The sequence below is a fragment of the Notolabrus celidotus genome, chromosome 6 (genome assembly GCF_009762535.1).
Source record: "Notolabrus celidotus isolate fNotCel1 chromosome 6, fNotCel1.pri, whole genome shotgun sequence".
Lineage (NCBI taxonomy): Eukaryota > Metazoa > Chordata > Actinopteri > Labriformes > Labridae > Notolabrus > Notolabrus celidotus.
The window spans coordinates 11,420,137-11,439,077 of NC_048277.1; the positions used below are offsets into that span (position 1 = coordinate 11,420,137).

General features: G+C 42.1%; 1 protein-coding gene across 2 annotated transcripts in view; it reads left to right on the plus strand.

The window, feature by feature from the left end:
* The window catches only part of znf423 (zinc finger protein 423), a 173,697-nt gene that overhangs the window by 88,410 nt on the left and 66,346 nt on the right, over window positions 1-18,941 (plus strand). The window contains exons 6-18 of one of the 2 annotated variants that reach the window (XM_034685753.1): window positions 1,548-1,629; window positions 1,716-1,791; window positions 2,045-2,325; window positions 2,417-2,700; window positions 2,816-3,196; window positions 3,421-3,602; window positions 3,860-4,399; window positions 4,519-4,669; window positions 4,920-5,462; window positions 5,561-5,745; window positions 6,238-6,686; window positions 7,912-8,122; window positions 9,662-9,746. In XM_034685753.1, coding sequence (XP_034541644.1) covers window positions 1,548-1,629; window positions 1,716-1,791; window positions 2,045-2,325; window positions 2,417-2,700; window positions 2,816-3,196; window positions 3,421-3,602; window positions 3,860-4,399; window positions 4,519-4,669; window positions 4,920-5,462; window positions 5,561-5,745; window positions 6,238-6,686; window positions 7,912-8,122; window positions 9,662-9,746 — 3,450 coding nt within the window. Of the gene's footprint in view, window positions 1-1,520; window positions 1,630-1,715; window positions 1,792-2,044; window positions 2,326-2,416; window positions 2,701-2,815; window positions 3,197-3,420; window positions 3,603-3,859; window positions 4,400-4,518; window positions 4,670-4,919; window positions 5,463-5,560; window positions 5,746-6,237; window positions 6,687-7,911; window positions 8,123-9,661; window positions 9,747-18,941 lie in introns of both variants that reach the window. The other variant, XM_034685752.1, reaches the window with a different exon arrangement.

Genomic DNA, 18,941 nt, shown 5'->3' on the forward strand with positions numbered 1-18,941 from the left:
TATTATAAAAAAAAAATGCTCATTTTGAATTCTATGCTGCCAACACATTTCAAAAAAGTTTTAACTGGAGAAATAAAACACTGAAAAAGTTGTTTGTGGTTAAAAAACAAACTACCTGGAGGAACATCTCCCAACTAATCAGGCATTTTTGCAGTTAGTGACAAGATTGGGTTTAAAAAGGGCATCTCAGAGAGGCTAAGTCTTCAGAAGTAACTATGGGAAGAGGTGCATCTCCATGAGAGACTGCGTGAGCAAATAGTTCAGTAATTTCAGAATAATGTTCCTCAGTGTAAACTTGCAAAGAATTTGGGAGTTCATCATTTACAGTGCACAATATGTGTAAAAGATGAAATCTGGAGAAATCTCTGTACAAAAGGGAAAAAGCTGAAAACTAATACTGGACGGCTGTGATCTTTGGGCCCTCAGGTGGCTCTGCATTGAAAACAGACTTGACTCTGTAGTGGAAATCACTGCATGGGCTCATACTCACTTCCAAATATCATTGTCTGTGAACACAGTTTGTTGCGTCATTCAAAAATGCAGATTAAAACTATACCATGCAAAGAGGAAGCCACATCTAAACATGATCCAGCAATGCCAGCTCAGTCTCTCTGCTTGGGCCCATTTAAGACAAACTGAGGTGAAGTGGAAAACTTCCCTGTGGTCTGACAAATCCAAATCTGACACTCCTTCAGGTCCTCCATTCCAAAGAGGAGAGGGACCACTGAGTTTGTTATCAGTGCCGGTTCAAAAGGTAGCAGCTGTGATGGTATAGGAATGCATAAGTGCCAATGGCATAGGTATTTCACACATTTTGGACAGCATCATTAATGCTGAACAATATGTAATGCCTTTTCCAAGCAAGACATTACATATGTTAGCAAGACAATGACAGATCAGATTCTATATGTACAACAACAACATGGCTCTGTAGTAGAAGAGTCTTGGTGCTAAACTGGCTTTCCTGCAGTCCAGACTTGTCACCCAGTGAAAACATTTGGTGCATCTTTAGATGAGGACAAAGGAGACCCTGAACTGTTTGGCAGCTGAAATCCTATATCTAGCAAGAATAGGACATTTTACCTTCAAAACTCCAGAAACTATTCTCTGCAATTTCTCAGTTTTTACAGTCTTTAGTTAAAAGCAGAGGTGATGCAACACAATAGAAAAAAATGCCGCTTTTCCAACTTTTGTGAAACCTGTTGCTTGCATGATATTTAAAATGAGAATTTTTTTTTTTTTTTAGGACAATGAAAAGTTATAGTTTTAACTCTATTTTCTATTAAATACAGGGTTGAATGGATTTGCAAACTACCATGTTCTGTTTTAATCAATATTTTTGACGTCTTTATCATTTTCTTTCTTTTTTGGGGGGTTGTATTTCCTGTTTTAATATTGAAAAAATGAAAACCAGCAGAATCTAGAGTTTTCCCTTCAATCATGACATCCTGTTCACTCTCAGAGTCAACACACTTCTTCTTCTTTCAGTGTTTACAGGTTGTAAATAATTTGTTTTATAGAAATGATCTCTCATAAATCTGAAACAGGAGATAAGAAATACAGCTGTCAGGAGTGTGAAGCTGCATTCTCTCGTTCTGATCACCTGAAGATCCACCTGAAGACACACAGGTACAGCTTTTGATCCTCAGATGAATTTAATGCTTGATGTTAATTGGAATATGTATCTGATTCATGTTTTTCATTCACACCTGCAGCTCCAGCAAACCATTCAAGTGCAGTGTGTGTAAACGTGGCTTCTCCTCCACCTCATCACTTCAGAGCCACATGCAGGTAAACAGATGACACATGCATACCTTAAGTGATATCCAAGTGTCGCTTCTGAGTTTACTTTTTCCAATTTTACAAACCAGAATTCAGTAATCAAATCAGTAATCAACATTAGAAAGTAGTACAGTTGCAAATTTGACTCTTTGTGTAATAAGTACACGAGTACTAAAGCTGGAGGCCCTCCGCTGTTGTGTGGAAAACTTTTCCAGAGGTTACGACACATCTAAAAATCTCAACTGCTCTCTGACTGTTGCAGGCTCACCGCAAGAATCGAGAGCACCTTGCTCTGAGGAGTGAGAGGGACGGGGGGAAGAAGGGAGCAGGAGGAGATGGTGACCTGGAGCAGGACCTGTATATGTGTGACTACTGCGAGGAGACATTCAGCCTTACTGATGAGCTGGAGAAACACGTCCTTACCAGACACCCCCAGCTGTCAGACAGAGCCGACTTGCAATGCATCCATTGTCCCGAGATCTTTCTCGATGAGCCTTCTCTCCTCACGCACATTGAAACACAGCATGCCAACCGCAAACACAAGTACTGCATACTTTTGCCTCCTAAGTTTTGAAACCCCTGATTCACATCAAAGTGTAGTTCTGGATTTTAAACAATTGTATCTGTCCCCTAGATGTCCTGTCTGCTCAGAACAGTTCCCTTCTGTGGAGGATGTCTACTGCCACCTAGACAGCCATCGCCAGCCTGACTCCTCCATTCACAGCGCAGCAAGTCCTGACCCTGCACTCGGCAGTGTGGCCTCAATGAGCTCAGCCACTCCAGACTCTAGTGCTAGCCTTGAGAGAGGCTCCACTCCGGACTCCACTCTAAAGCCCATCCAAGGCATTGAAAGAGGTCGCAGGAGAGTCACCGACACCGTGGATGACATTGGGATTAGCCTGAGTCATCAAGTTGGAGGTATGGTACATTTGTTAGATGTCAAAAGTGTAGCCAGTCCAGTAACACATCTATATCTGGTAGGTCAGCACTTTACTTGATTTTAAAGAAGCAGTTTATCTGTCTGCCTCTACAGGTGGAGGAGGAAACTGGAGTAAAGTGACATACTCCTGCCCGTACTGTTCCAAAAGAGACTTCCACAGCCTAGCTGTGCTGGAGATCCATTTGAAAACCATCCACGCAGACAAGCCGCAGCAGAGCCATACATGTCATATCTGCTTGGAAACACTGCCAACGCTCTACAACCTCAACGAACACGTGCGCAAAACTCACCGTGGCAGTGGAGGAAGCATGGGAACAGCAGCAGCAACTTTTCCACTTCTGCAGTTTACTAATGTCACAGCATTTCACTGCAACTACTGCCCAGACATGTTTGGAGACATCAACTCACTCCAAGAACATATCAGAGTGTCGCATTGCCTGCCGGGTGGGATCGTGGCGGGTTCCACCACATTAGGTGTGTTCATAAAGAAGAACGGATAATAAATTTCTTATGTCATTTTTTTCTGTTAGATTAAGGTTATTGTTATAGTGCTGAAGAAACTCTTGTTATAATAAAATGTGTTTTTTCTTTGTGAAGTATTTTCTTTAGTGTTCTGTAGTGTCGCATAATGAAACATGACGGTACAGTATCATAAATATACTTAAAGAAACCCAACAATGTCACTGTCCCCATCTTAGAAGGGAACCATGCCTTCTTCTGCAACCAGTGCTCCATGGGATTCTTGACAGAGTCTTCGTTGACTGAACACATCCAGCAGACGCACTGCAACTCAGCTACAGGAGGCGGAGTTTCATCTGGAGGAGCCGTGGCCAAACTGGAGTCTCCTGTGCTGCAGTCTGCATCGCAATCCTTCATGGAGGTCAGAATCAGGAATGTGTCAACGTGTTTAAATCCATGACAATGTTTTAATTTGTGTGAATGTGAGGTGGGGCCTCACGTCTCCAAATGTGTTTATTTTGTTGATAAGTTCATTGTATCTTAGTTTTTGACCCATGATGGCTTCAGTCTCTGTCCTTCTCTTTTAGTCTTTATTATTTTCTATTTTACTGTGAAAGAAAAAGTCATTGTAAATGCATCAGAATCTTTCAAACTTAAAGGCTTATTTTCCATGCACAGGTTTACTCTTGCCCCTACTGCACCAATTCTCCTATCTTCGGCTCACTCCTCAAGCTAACCAAGCACATAAAGGAGAACCACAAGAACATCCCATTGGCTAACAACAAACGACAGGCAAAGGTTGCAGACCTCAGCCCTGCCTCCTCTGATGTAGAGATCTCCTCGCCAAAACGCCACAGATTAGGAGGAGACTCCACCCCCTCCATGGGCAGCAACGGGGACTACCCTTGCAACCAGTGTGATCTGCGATTTGCCAGCTTTGAGGGCTTCCAGGCCCACCTCAAGTCACACCTGGAGATGCTACTGAGGCGCCAGTCTTGCCCCCAGTGCAACAAGGAGGACTTTGAATCCCAGGAGGCATTGCTTCAGCACCTGACAGTGCACTATACCACCACCTCGACCCAGTATGTGTGTGAGAGCTGTGATAAGCAGTTCTCCTCAGTGGATGACCTGCAGAAACACCTGCTGGACATGCACACGTTTGTCCTGTACCACTGCACGCTCTGCCAGGAGGTCTTTGACTCCAAGGTGTCCATACAGGTAAATAAAACAGACTCTTTTCCATACCTTTTTGTTTTTATTAAAGAACACAGAAATGTAACAGTCACAGGAGGCAAACATCTTTTATCACTTCTTTTCTTCCACCCTCTCACTTTCAGGTGCATTTGGCAGTAAAACATAGCAATGAGAAGAAGCTGTTCCGCTGCACAGCGTGTGCCTGGGACTTCAAGAAGGAGGTGGATCTTCAGCTCCATGTTAAGCATAGTCATCTGGGCCAGAGGTCAGGCCTCCCAGGAGGGCTCGGAGCAGGTACATAACGACTTTCCTGTCATCACGGGCTATAATTCATTAGTAAAGTAAAACTGACTATCTTGAAGAAGAAATTAAAAGAATATAGTGTTCACTTAAAATATATGGGATAAAATAGAAATATGCAAAATTAACATTAAGTCTGGAAATCCAATATAAAAATGGCAGTCTAGTAGATGAAGAGGAGTAGCCTACGTGAGAGCATTCCTGTAGGCAACACTAAGCTTAAATCTGCACATCTCTCTACCAGGACTCAAGCCCCGGAAGTGCATCTTTTGTGGAGAGACATTTGGAACAGAGGTGGAGCTCCAATGCCACATCACCACACACAGCAAGAAGTTCACATGTCGCTTCTGTGGCAAAGCCTTCCATGCTATCTCACTGCTGGAGAGACATCTGAGAGAGAAGCACTGCGTCTTCGAAGGTGGCAACATCACTGGCAACGGAGGTGGCACAGGGAGCAGCAGTAGTCAGAATGGGACGCCCAATGGTCTAGCCACGTCCTCTAAGCGAGGAGGAGGGAGCGGTGGCAATGGAGGTGCAGGGGCTGAAAGAGTAACAGTGGCAGCAGCAGAACAGGCTGACCTACAGAACATGCTGCTAAAGAGTGGAGGAGCCAGCCAGGGAGGAGACACTGCCAACAGTCATGAGGCAAGCGGGGCTGAGGAGGAGCTGGACAATTCAGAGCCCATGTATGCCTGTGATATCTGTGGTGCAGCTTACACCATGGAGTCTCTTCTGCAAAACCACCGGCTGCGTGACCACAACATCCGACCAGGAGAAGATGACGCTAGTAAGAATTCAATCATCATCTGTGTGCTTTACTTTTAGTCACAGTATTAAAAAAGATGTTGACAAAGCAGTGATGATTAATGTATCTCTGTATACCAGGTTCTCGAAAGAAGAAGGCAGACTTCATCAAGGGTAACCACAAGTGCAACGTGTGCTCCAGAACATTCTTCTCTGAGAGTGGCCTTCGTGAGCACGCTCAGACGCATCGCGGCCCCGCCAAACACTACATGTGTCCGATATGTGGCGAGCGTTTCCCCTCTCTGCTAACCCTCACTGAACACAAGGTAGTGCTTCATTTGCTGCTTTCTGAGTGTGTTTCAACATTTAATTTGGAGCTTTATGTGCAGGGAACAAAGTGAGAGCGTACCCTCTCAGGTATAACAACACAGCCGTCATGTTTTTGTTTTTCTCTGGTGTTGCTTTTAAGTTGCTTTCTGTCTGTGTACCTGTCTTTTGATCCTGAAACTTCTTAAGCTGCTTTGAATGTTAAATTGTCCTTAGAGAGGCAATTTGTGCAGCTCTGCACATGAAAATGTTGCATATTCAAAAAAATGTAACTACAGTCGGTTATTCTAACAACATTATCTGTATCTTTATTTTTAGAAAGACTATGACGAGATAACAGCTGGTGCTTTGTGCTAAATTCTTGCTCTTTTGTAAAATATTATTTTGACTTTAAATCATCTGTGAATGATTCTACGCATGAAAAGAAGAAAGTGGTTCTGATAACTTTCTGCTTTGTGTTAATAAATTTGATGTGTACTCCATCTCTGCAGGTGACCCACAGTAAGAGCCTGGACACAGGAACCTGTCGAATCTGTAAAATGCCACTGCAGAGTGAGGAGGAGTTTATAGAGCACTGCCAAATGCACCCTGACCTACGCAACTCGCTCACCGGCTTCCGCTGCGTCGTCTGCATGCAGACGGTCACCTCTACCCTCGAGCTGAAGATCCACGGCACCTTCCACATGCAGAAGCTCTCCACTGGCTCTGGACTTGGAGGAGCCGGAGCAGGAGCTGGAGGAAATGGAATAGGAGGAGGAGGAGGCGGAGGAGGCGGAGGAGGGGGGAATGGCTCAGCTTCATCGTCCCCTAATGGGCAGCTGCAGCAGCATAAGCTGTATAAATGCGCCTTCTGCTTAAAGGAGTTCAAGAACAAAGGGGAGCTGGTGAAGTTGGATGTCAACGGCTTGCCTTATGGCCTCTGTGCTGGCTGCATGAGCAGGTAGTTAGCTGTTTGATAAACCATGATGACGAGTGTGTCCAAGTACCACAGCATTTTTACTTTAATAACTCATAAGCTCCCTTCACAAATGAAACACTCCAAATTAAATGTTAAAGAAAGTTTCAACTTAGTTAGCTTTCTAAATAAAAAAGGTCTTTGTAGGAAGACACTGAAGTGCCACCTGTTGTGAATTTCTGAGATGAGCTGAGACACGTCATGATCGTTAAAGAAACACTGATTAAAAACATGTCTGTCTGATCTGATGTACCGCAGTAATAGAGCAAAGACTTTTAAATAGTATTTCCTTGATACTTTGAAATAATTCATTTCTATTCTCTGTGCTATACACTGCGTGCACAATTATTAGGTAAGTTGCATTTTTGTGAATATTTCAAAAACTATATCAACAGTCGTTTTCAATTTGAAAGAAAAGGAGGTTATATTGGACATCTGAGAAACACTTTAGATTTGAAATGTTTTAAAGACTTTAACAGTTTTATTTTGTATACAAATGTAAAGAAAACTGATGTTTTTGTTGAAGTTTGAATACAGTTGTAGTATATTATTATTTTCAATCAGTAGAATGTTTAAAATGGTGCTTAGTTTTTAATTTTCACAAGTTATATGCTCTTATCACCAACTTGAATAATAATTTGGCACGCTCATTTCTGCAGATTCTGCATTTATTTAAAAATACAGCCAACGTACTTTGAAAAGCATAATTTTAACCACACAGTTGAAGAAATATATTCACCATCTGACTTCTTGACAAATTTGAAAACGACTGTTGATATAGTTTTTGAAATATTCTCAAAAATGCAACTTACCTAATAATTGTGCACGCAGTGTAGCTTGAATGCTACCAGGAGAAAGATTTCTGGAGAGGGTTCATCGTTCATTGCATATAACATTATTTTGATCCTTGCAAAAGATTGTGGTATTTTTTTCAGCATTTTCTATATGTGGTGCTGATGTTGTACATTATGTTTTTCAGTCACAAATACGTCTTCACACATGTGCAGGTCTTTCCTCCACTGTGTTAATCTTCATTAATACTGTACAAGCTTTTTATATTGCTCATACAGTGCATATGGTAAAAAGAGGCTCATATTAAGTTAAAAAGATCAGCTGGTGTTACTGAAACATGAAGTAAAAAGACACACGGATTGTCTTATCTTTTCTCATTGGACCCTTCTCATAATTATGAAATGCTCAATCATATCAGGGGCACAAACGGCCAGAGCCCCAACCAGGGAGCCATCACACCTGGGGACACGCAGGGAGAGAAGGGGATGGCCGGGCTGAGGTGTCCAGAGTGTGGGGTGAAGTTTGAAAGCGTGGAGGATCTGGAGAGCCACGTTCAGACTGATCACCCTGAGGTCAGCCCTGAAACCAGCGCAGCAGGAAAGAAGTCCGAGGCTTCACCTGCTCCTAAGGTGAGACAGAATAGACTGAGATATGGCTGGAAGGTAAATGCTTCTTTTGAAAATTGTTTTGGTTTCTACTTCTCGTTGGCATCACTTTTAGATAAAGTGAGAGGGAAGTTTGGAAACTAAAGTCAACTTGGAAAGTTTCAGATTGATGCGCCTATATAATTACCTTTGTTTTGCTTGTTCACATCATATGAAAATAACCGAGGAAGTAGATAAGTAAAAAAAATCATCATCTAAATAAAACCAGGTGTGTTCCTAAAAACATTTAGATTTTTGAAAACAGCATTTAGCAGGTAGAGACATTCTCAGGTCTGAAGGAAACTCAGAAATCCTGCTGAAGTGTATGTTTTCATGAGCCGTGTGTGTGAAGTGTGTGTTCCGATGCCTTTGTGTGTGTGTAGCTTGCAAACGCGTGCTCGTGTGTATGTTGGTGTGTGTCAGCTGAGCCCCACTGGGTCCTGCGGCTGGGGCGTGCTGAGGCATTGTGGGAGCTGTTCGCTCTACTTGATATTGACAGTCAGCCTCCCCGGGACTTGCGGCATGTCTGTCTATGTGTGTGAGAGTGCGTACTGGCAAGTGAGCGTGTCTGCGTGAGAGTGTGTGTATGAGTTCCAAGGGACCCTCTCTGTCTTACCTGCACCTTTGTTTCTGCTTAGTCTAACAGCACAAAGCAGACATAGTAGGATTTCTTTGTGTGTGTGTGTGTGTGAGTGTGTGAGTATGTGTGTGTGTGTGTGTGTGTGTGTGTGTGTGTGTGTGTGTGTGTGTGTGTGTGTGTGTGTGTACACTCAGTCTAGCAGGCTGGAGCAGCAGAGAGATAGTGGAAGTGGGGCCTTTGTGTATTTTGTATGTGTTTGTGCATGAGTGATCGCTGTGTGCCATGAATGGATAAGCAGAGCCTCCTCTTCTCTCTCTCTTTGTTTCTGTGTCTCTCACCCTTGTTTCTTCGGCTCTTTCTGTGTCTCTTTCTCTCTTTTTTGTCTTCTTTTCCTCCACTCTCCTTCCTCCTCTTTCTGTTTCATTGCTCCTTCTCTTAATCTTTTTCCCTTTTCCCTAATTTCTGTCTTTCTATCTCGTTCTTTGCAGAGGTCTAGCATGTGTGCGTGTGAGTGTGAGTGTGTGTGTGTGTGTGTGTGTGTGTGTGTGTGTGTCTGTGTGTGAGTGTGAGTGTGTGTGTGTGTGTGTGTGTGTGTAACTCCATACCACTTCCTCTTTCTCAACGTCTCCTCAGACTTCCACTTTTCATATTTCCTCAATTAATGTGAGACTTTTAGGGTTCAAATGTCCTGCATATTTCAGATTTCTTTCTCTTACTTTTTCCATCACTAAAATGCTTTAACACTCCTTTCATTATTTACCCAAGGGGTTAAATTTCTTATTATTTACAGGTATTTTAACTATGATAACAGTGTGCTCAAATACATTTTTGTAACAAATTTTACTTCTTTTAAATGTGTTTTAATTGTTTTGCAAGTTAAATGAAGAGCTTTTAACTTTAACAAAAAGAGAAATAATCATGGTGACTTTTTTTTAATCTTACAGAAAAAGACGTATCAGTGTATCAAATGCCAAATGACGTTTGAGACGGAGAGGGAGATCCAGATACACGTCGCCAATCACATGATCGGTAAGTGAAGTGCTCTTTTTTGTGCTATACTCTAAACTGTGCGTGTGTGTGTGACTGTGCTCTGGCGACTATGAATGTCTCTGCATCCTCTGTAAACTCTAGCCCACATTTAATTATTTTAAACTCAAGCAGATATCAGGAGAAACACATGCTTTGACACACATGCACACAAATACACACAGGTGTGTGACAGACAGGTAAATGAGCTTTTTTTTTAACTTCTGGGTCAGCAGTTATGCCATTTACCCCTAAGTCTGCAGCTCCCAGGGTCTGATATACGCAGAGTGTATAACAAGTGACAAGAAATAACCTAACACCCGACTCTTGATCAGCTAATACCACAGTTTAAAGCTTGGCCTGGATGAGAATGGCTCGTGATGCTCTGTTGCTAAGGGGTATACCAGGTTTATGCATGTTTAATGTTGAGGCATTGGAGTTGTTCTCACAGGGGTAGACAGCAGCCAAAAAACACACTAAGGGGCACCAAGGTACTGAACAAACACTGTTTTATTGCACATGTTAACTTCTTTTTTGCCAAACTACAAAAAAGGTACATTTTAAAGTTTTACTTACATCATCAGACCCAGTACTCCTGAAACAATGTTATACATGATCATGAACACAAACTTTACAGCCCATATTCTAAATTATACGACTAAAATTTTAACCAGACACTGATGCATCAATCTTAAAAAGCAAACAGAGCCACCTTGGTGTGGTCAGTGTCAACATGTCAGTGTCATTGTCTCCTGCTAAATGCTGAGAATGAGTTAAAGTGTTGTCAAGAGGGTCTACTCTAAGTCTGCGCGTGTGTTTGTGTTTAACCAAAAGCTTGTGTTTGGACTAAAAACTACCTCTGTAGTTTGGACTCTGTTCTTTTATGAGCTCCCTCTGCGACAGTTTTCTCTGCTTGCTACTAATTTGCTGCCTTAGCATCTCTGTCGTCATGGAGATTAACGAGGTGGACCTGTGAGTTGTTCTGGGGAACAAATGCTCTGCACCCCCCACCTTCTGCCCTGCGCCAGACCTGACAGGCAATCCCAGAGTCACTGATGTAATCCAATGTGTGTGTGTGTGTGTGTGTGTGTGTGTGTGTGTGTGTTTGCTCTCATGAAACTAAGGTAAAGATGGAGTGAGTGTGTGTGTGTGTGTGTGTGTGTGTGTGTGTGTGTGTGTGTGTGTGTGGGTGTTTGTGTGTGTGTGTGTGTGTGTGTGTGTGTGTGTGTGTGTGTGTGTGTGCTGAATTGCCCAGTACTGTCTGGAGACATTAGAAGAGAGAGAGAGTTAAAACAGAAGTACAGGTGGAGTAACGTTTGCTGCCTCCCCTGCAGACCACACACACACACACACACACACACACACACACACACACACACACACACACACACACACACACACACACACACACACACACACACACACACACACAGTCATACACTCTTTGTCTCCCACACACGATCAAAGATGCACAAACATAGGGACAAACACTCCCACACAAGCACAAATGAAACAACACACACCAAGTTAAGTTTCTCCTCTCTTTTACCTACTGTTCCTCTCGTCTCTCATTTTAACTCTTCACTAAAAAAGTTCCCCTTCATTCTCTCTGCTCTGTCCTCTTTTCTCCTTGAGTTCCTGTGATCCTCCTTTCTCTCTGCCTCCATCCATCTTTGATCTCCTTCCATTTCTTCCATCTCACCTTGGTTCTTTCACCCTGAGAGTCCTGCCAGTCTCTCTGTCATTTCTCTCTTTGTAACCATTTCTCTCCCTTCTCTGACAGATATCTCATTCTTCCCTGCTTCTGTCTCTTACTCTTTTTTCTTCCCTTTCCTGGATCCAACAAACCCCACACATCCAATCAGTCACTCACACATACACACACACGCTCACATACATGCATTCCCACACGGTGGTGGCAGTTTTGGGTTAATTAACATACTAATTGTGTGAAAACCTTACGATGATTAATTATGAAATTGAGGCAGATTATTCTTTAAAGCTTGCCCACCTCCATTTATGACTCTTCTCCCCCCCTTCACACTAAGACAAAGGAAGCTGATACAACAGAGAAGATCCTGTTACAATACAGTTTGAAATGAAGACATCACAAAAGTGATTTTTCATTTGATCTTCTCTCCACCCTCCCGGTCCAATTTGTTTGTTTTTCCTCAGCTCGATGCCATCCTTTATAACACATGTTTGACATCAGATCATAGTGCACCAAAATAAATACAGCTCTGCCTTTACTGAGGGCTCATGTAGGCATCTTTGTGTTTTATATTTGTGACACAGTTACCCTCAAACGTAGAATGCATATGTTTCTTACTTGGCTGAAAGAAGTTTTGGTTGATCTTACATTGGCTTGTGACGATTGGGAAAAAAGAAAGGAGACAAAAACAGCAAAGAAAAAAAATGTAGAAGTTGGAGGCTAAGATGGTTAAATCTACAAAATTGAAAAAACAAAACAAAATTGAAGATGGCACGACAGAGACACTGTTTTCAAGGACTGATAAATGGAGAAGAAAATGTCACGAATTAAGCAAAAAAATATAATCAGGTGCAGTGCTGATTCATGCAGACCTGTTCACCTTGTTTTACTTCACCATCAGTGGAAATGTTCAATGTAAAGTGACAGCTCAGTTAACTCAGTGAGAAAAGTTCAGTTTAGTGTGACTGATACTAGCTTCATTAGCTCATGTTAAGAAAGCTACACACTTATCTGATACTATGGATGCAGCTAAATCTGAATGTAACCAACCAAGAAGATTTTGTCCAAATCATTATGTGGTGTTAAATTATGAATTGAATAAGTAAGTAGCCTTGTGATAAGCAGGATAATGTAGAGTCAGTAGGATGTCCTAGAGGAGTAACCTCTTTAGGGTGAGACAAGACCGGTGCACTTCTCATTATAGTCCTGCTCACTCTGTCAGGATGCCGCTCACTGTAGGATACATTTTCCCTATCTGTGCCATGTAAGGAATAAGTTTGGATTTAGTATCTGTGAAATTGGGTTTCTAATAAGCAACAATTTGTGTCATCGGTTACACAATATATGGATATAGTGAATCAGGTTATAAGACAGATCTATAACAGAGCAATCAATCTATATAGTTTTTTGATAGGTTTATACTTCAGGCTCTAACTTTTTTGACTAACCAGTCATACTGAGATTTTTCTTCTTATGCATTTATCACATAAGAAAGAATGTTATATGCAGTAGGGACAGTTGTGTAGATGACTCCAGCCACATGCTGATGCACACAGACAGGTTTCTTCACAAGCTCCGAGTGTGGCTGTGCTCTACATCACATACATTGACACCAGCACACAAAAGAGAAGGTGTTTTCTTTCTCTCCTCTTCTGCTTGTTTTTATTCTAATCTTTTATCACACACCAAGTTTTTATCTTAAGTCAAGTGCGACTGTCTGTCAGGGACACACATGCACATATTTAATCCATCCACCACTGGAAGGAGTGCTTGTGTCACTTTTGATATTCTACCATGTATCAGTGAGACACGCTAAGGCTTCAGATTACCTCTGGCCTCGTCTTCTGTCTGTGACACTGAAATGTTAGCATGACGAAAAATGGCATTAAATATTAACAAGCCCATTTTCTATCCTACAATACCTGTGACTTTTTTTTTCCTTGGTCACACAGACCTGTAACCATTATGTCAACAGTCTGACAGGTTGTGAGAGCAGCCTATTTCCTATTGGCTATTTGAGTCCAGTAATATGATTGTCACATCGCTCCATGGGTAATACATGGTGCACCCCACGGTCCTGTTAATTACACTGTCAGAGAGAGAAAGAGAGACAACATTCAGACAGATAGAGAAGAGAGGGTCAAAGTGAGAAGTCTGGAGAGGAATCTGTCGAACACTGAGGGAGAATCAACGCAAGTATGACAGCTGCACCTGTACACAAACACAGAGCAACAACAATTAGATGACATTTTCCCCAAACCACTTCCAGAAGAGCGGTTATATCTTATAAGGTATTTTAAAGGCATATCTACGTACTTTGACAGTTAATCATCATCATCAGTATCATGTTATTCATTTCAGTTTGACTCTGTATTGACTCATCTGTAGATAGAATAAAATAAAAACCTTAAGATATAATCACTGTTTTTCCCAGTGTGCTTGCAGATATTGGTCAGTGAGTGTGTGGAGTTTATTTTAACGGTTGGTTTCAAAAATGTTCAAACACTACACTATCATATATTGTGTAGCGTGATCATAGACTGTATAAAATATGGACGTGGTATCCATGACGTCACCTATCTGTTTCTGAAGCGCTGTTTTGAGGCTAATCGTCTGCGGGAGGCGTATTGCTGCTGTCAAGCGATTGTGACGTAAAAAGGCGGGCTTTGAGCCTCCAAGCCAACAGCTACAGTGTTCCCGCTTGCCAATCAAGTCAGCTGTGCCTCTCATTGGAAGACTCGTAATCTAAATATCTTCCAAATTGCCGTGTTTGAAAAAAGTTCATCCCCATACAGTGTGCTGATTGAGAAATGAGCTATCCAGACTACACTCGTCATTTGTACCAGGCTGTAAACATGTTTATTTCTGCTGTAAAGAGCGGCTTTTTTAAATTGGTGTGTATGTGGTTTCCAATACTTCCGGCGCCAGCCTCAAGCGGATCCTCGATGAACTGCAGTTTTCAGCACTTCCTCATTGGACTCATATTTTTAGACCGGAAGTTGACACTCGAGTGTGACACAATAAAGAATATCATTAATGTGAGTAAAACTGTTTCTCAGGCCTGTTTTCTGCTTCACTGTCATGGTATAGTCATACTGTGTCTGTTCCTGCCAGCTTTGGCTTTCACACAGTACACAAGTTAATTAAAACACCATGTGGTCAATGCCTTGCTCTGGAGGCAGAGAAGAAGACAGTGAGAAAGTAAGACTGGAGGGAAAAAAAAAGGCATGCAGAAACATTTAAGAAGCCGGAGGAAATGAGCTCTTCAGTCTTGTTCACTTTTGATTGGGTCACCATTTTGGCAGATTTTACATGAACTGGCTCTGAAGCTGTGCTGTTGTTTTAATGTGTTGTTCTGTGATGTGATGTCATGAAGAACCTATCTGGAGGCAGTAACAGTGCAGCGTGTTACTTGTGGTTAGTTAATGATGATGTGGTCGAAGCTGCGAAGCTCATGCTAGCCCATGGCGATTGATTGAGCTGTGAAAACAGAATTAACCCCAGAACTCTCCAGAATGTGACCACATGAAGCAAACCTTGTATCCAGTAATAAAGCTGAGCCTCTTGAACATTCAAAATGTTTAAGCTAGCTCTGAATACTGAATAATATTGTTACAGCTGGAGTGCCATCATTCAAAATTGTTGAGCTCACAACCTGCTCGCATCCTGTATTTTGGATCATGTTTTGTGTGTGCGTGCTAAGTATGTGGGCAGGGGAGCGTATCCCACCTGTGTGAGTGTGTGTTTGTGTAATCACGGAGCTGTGTGTGATCAGTGTTTCGAGCTCCCCATACAGCTAATCAGATGGGAAGAGAAGGGAGGGCTTGAAGAAGTGAAGATGAGAAGAAACTGTAGGAAATATTTGTTTGTGTTTTTGGCTGGGCACACTGGGGGGGTGAGACTACATGGGAGAAGAAGGAAGGCGGGGGATGAGAGACGACTGTGAAAAGAGAAAGAGGCAGAGCCGAGGGCGGCAGAGGGCGGCACTGAAGAAGGAAGCGTTGGAGTTTATCTCCGCATGTGGAGCTGCCCAGTCAGATTAGTTGATTTTGATAAACCAGAAGCACATTCATATCTTTTTTTATCTCCAGGATCTGTAAATATATCACCCGAGTCACTCATATTTATAGTTTCTGCTCTTAGATATCCCTCCTACTGTGTTTCATCATCACCAAGACTAACCCTGAACACCATGAAGTATGGCATTACTTCCTATATTGTAATGTGTGGTCTAGTTTTGTTCTATCTCCTCTCTAATCTCCACTCATTGTATAAACATGTGTTTTGTTGGTTTGTGTGCATGTGTGTGTTTGACTGGATGTCTCCCTGGTTTGTGCTGCTGTTTTTTTGGCAGCTTTCATTGTTTTCTACTGTGCAGCTGCACATCATGAAGATCTCCCTCCCTGTGTGAAAGTGTGAAGATATGATTCTATGTTCAGCTGAACACGGGAGTGTATGTGTGTATTTGTGTTTATGCTCTTGATTTCAGTCGCCAACAGCAAAATTCTCAATGTGAAACCAAACATTGTAAAGAAAAGAGTCACAGAGAAGGTTTTTAACTATAACCTCCAATCAGCAAGGGCGTGTCCAGACTTTTTAAGACTGGGGTGGCCCAACTAGGGCACTGACTTATGCAGGGGTGGCATCCAGTTTGTGTGCATCCATGAATGAATGGCATTAATTTACCCTTTCCGTGTCCACTGAACATACCTACTTTAACTACTAACATTGACATATTATACAAATGTTATATTCCTACATATGACTCTTCTCAACATAACTCTTTCAGGCCTTTTGAAGTCACATTTTTAGGCACTTGAAATATATTTATTCGCAATTTTATTTGCATCAAAATGCTTCCAATAAATGTATGTTTGAAGTAGGACAGTGTATAAAAGTTGGCTTGAATTTTTTGATTAACTCATTCATCTGCTGTGTACGTTAGATGTGCAAGGTATTATCCTTCAATGTAAAACACCAACCAAGAACATGTTTTAGATTCAAATGCTCAGAAAACTACACACAGCCAGTCGTAACACTGCCAAAATAATTCAGTTCAACGCAAGTTCAACCTTTGACAAAGCAAAAAAGCTAATCATAGTTTAGGATTTTAGAGTGACACCTGGAGTGGCCTTTTGGATTTCAGGGGAGGGGCACACATGGCCTTCCGGACACGCCCGTGCCAGTCAGTGGTTTTAATCAAATCACATAAACAACAGACGTTCACTATCCTCACTTTGCAATGGCATCCTCCTTTTTAAGGTGTAGTGTGAAATGGTCCTAATGAATATGCACCTCTTTGTACAAACACACACACACACACACGCACACACACAAATACACAAAAATCTCTAAATAAGGTCCTTGACAGCATGTTGTGTGTTGCATTCAGCCACTAATGCTTTACTAATCACCTCAGTCTGGATTTCACAGCATGAGTCCTCACTTCTCTAACACATGTAGACACACACTATTTCCCCTTCCCTCACACATCCAAGCATACTGAAAATGTGTGCACAAAGAGCCACACACAGCGTGTTCTCTCTCATTTTCATTGGTCTTAATCAGAGACCAACCTTTAATTTGCATACTAACTGGAACCCTTACTTTGTTCTGCCAAGAACTCTATTCACTAGCCTCTCATTCTCATTACATGCTTACACTTTTGGTAAAATTAACAGCCCCTGCTGTTACTTTTTTCCCTTCTTTCAATGACTTTCATCCATCCATTTCTTGTGCTTTGCCTCATTTCTTACTCACAGCATTATCAAGAAGTCTTTTAAAGCCTTAATTTTGGGTGCGTGTCAAGATGTCGACATAGTTTTAAAAAGAAGGTGTTTCATGATTCGAGGAATCATTCAAATCTCTACTTTGACAACTTGAGCTACTAATAGAAGTCACAGCGAGGTTTCTCACCAGCTTCATGAGTCACTTTGTCTTCAGTGAAACCGAGGTGAAGCTAATATCAAATGTGTCACTACCGAGTTGAAAATCCACTTTTTATCTTCCCCACGCACACACCATGTGTTACTAACCCTGCCCATTTTCTCCTCCGCTCTCCCCCATCCCCACCTGCCTATTGGATGGCCCATAGAAGAGCCCACCTGTCGGCAAGGTTTGTCCCCTTTCTGTCTCCTCAGCTCGCACTATGAGCAAGGCAGCACTTAGCTGTCTCACTGCCTGCCCATCAGCATTTCATTTCCCTTCCTTTTGAAAATAGAGAGAAAGAGAAGTATTTAATTTAAAGTCCGAGCTTTAGCTGTGAATCTTTATTACTTAACACAAGATGTGAAAAGTCACATTGCATGATATAGAGAAAGATTTGGAATCAAAAATGTAGAAATATCAGTTATCTAACAGCTCTTTTTATATCTGAAGAAATGGTCAGCATTGGACACATTCAACTTTGCACTTTTACCCTTCACCTAAACTCCTCATTTATCCCTCTCCCTGCTCGAGCTGCATGTTTCATTGTCCCTCCCACCTCATACACTCCACACACACATACTTACACACGCTGCATACACAACTTGCGCGTGCACACACAGATGCCTTGGAGGTATTGAGTGGCCACTCACCTGGATCTAAGTGCTCCCTGTGGAGTGTGGTGGCTAATGATGTGTCCTCAGCATGAGCTTTACTTACTTATTTACATCAATGCACTCTAATAGAGTTAGGTAGCCTGCCCTTCACATTCTTCACAGATTTGAGAATTGGAGACATTCTTTGAATCTGTGTTCTGACACATTTCAAATGGCCAGGGTCGGCATCAGTTCACTCTAAATATTTCTTTTTCAAAAAGCTGAAACAGAACCGTATCCTGTGGAAGGTCTCTGAATGAAGTCAGGTACTTTTGCATGTTAATGTCACCCTTGAATACTAAAACTAGCTCATGAACCTGGCAGTGTGCAGTGATGCATTCCATAAACACAGCTCGCTTTTTTGTTCCTTGAGGTTGCATTTATCTGACGGCTCTGAAGAGTCAACCTGCAGTCAGCCCGTCTTTTTGCCTGCAGTCAAATCTGTGATGCGCTTGACTAGTAATGTCGGGCTGCTGTCTAAGCAGCCATCCCAGGGGCTGTGGCTGAGCTGGTGTGTGATGTGTGCACACGTCTTTCTGTGCTTCCAAGTGTCCCAACTCTCTCCTTTCCTACCCCCCTCCTTCCTTTTACACTTGCACTCATGCACACACACACATCTATCTGTATGTATGTGTATGTGGGAGTAAGCAGGGTCTGGTGTGGTTACTTTGTGTCACTGAAGACTTAATGAGGCGAAAAAGAAGCTTTTAGAGTCAATGGAGGTGGATAATGTGGTTGAGAGTTCACTCATGTATATGTGTGTGTGTGAGAGGGGGAGTCATTGCCACTGGTACAGCTACACTGTAGTTCTCTTTAACCCTGCTGCACTTGCACTAATAAGCTACAGACTATTGTGTTGTGATGAGTGCTTGTGTCTGGATTCAAAGAAGCATTTTCTGCATTACT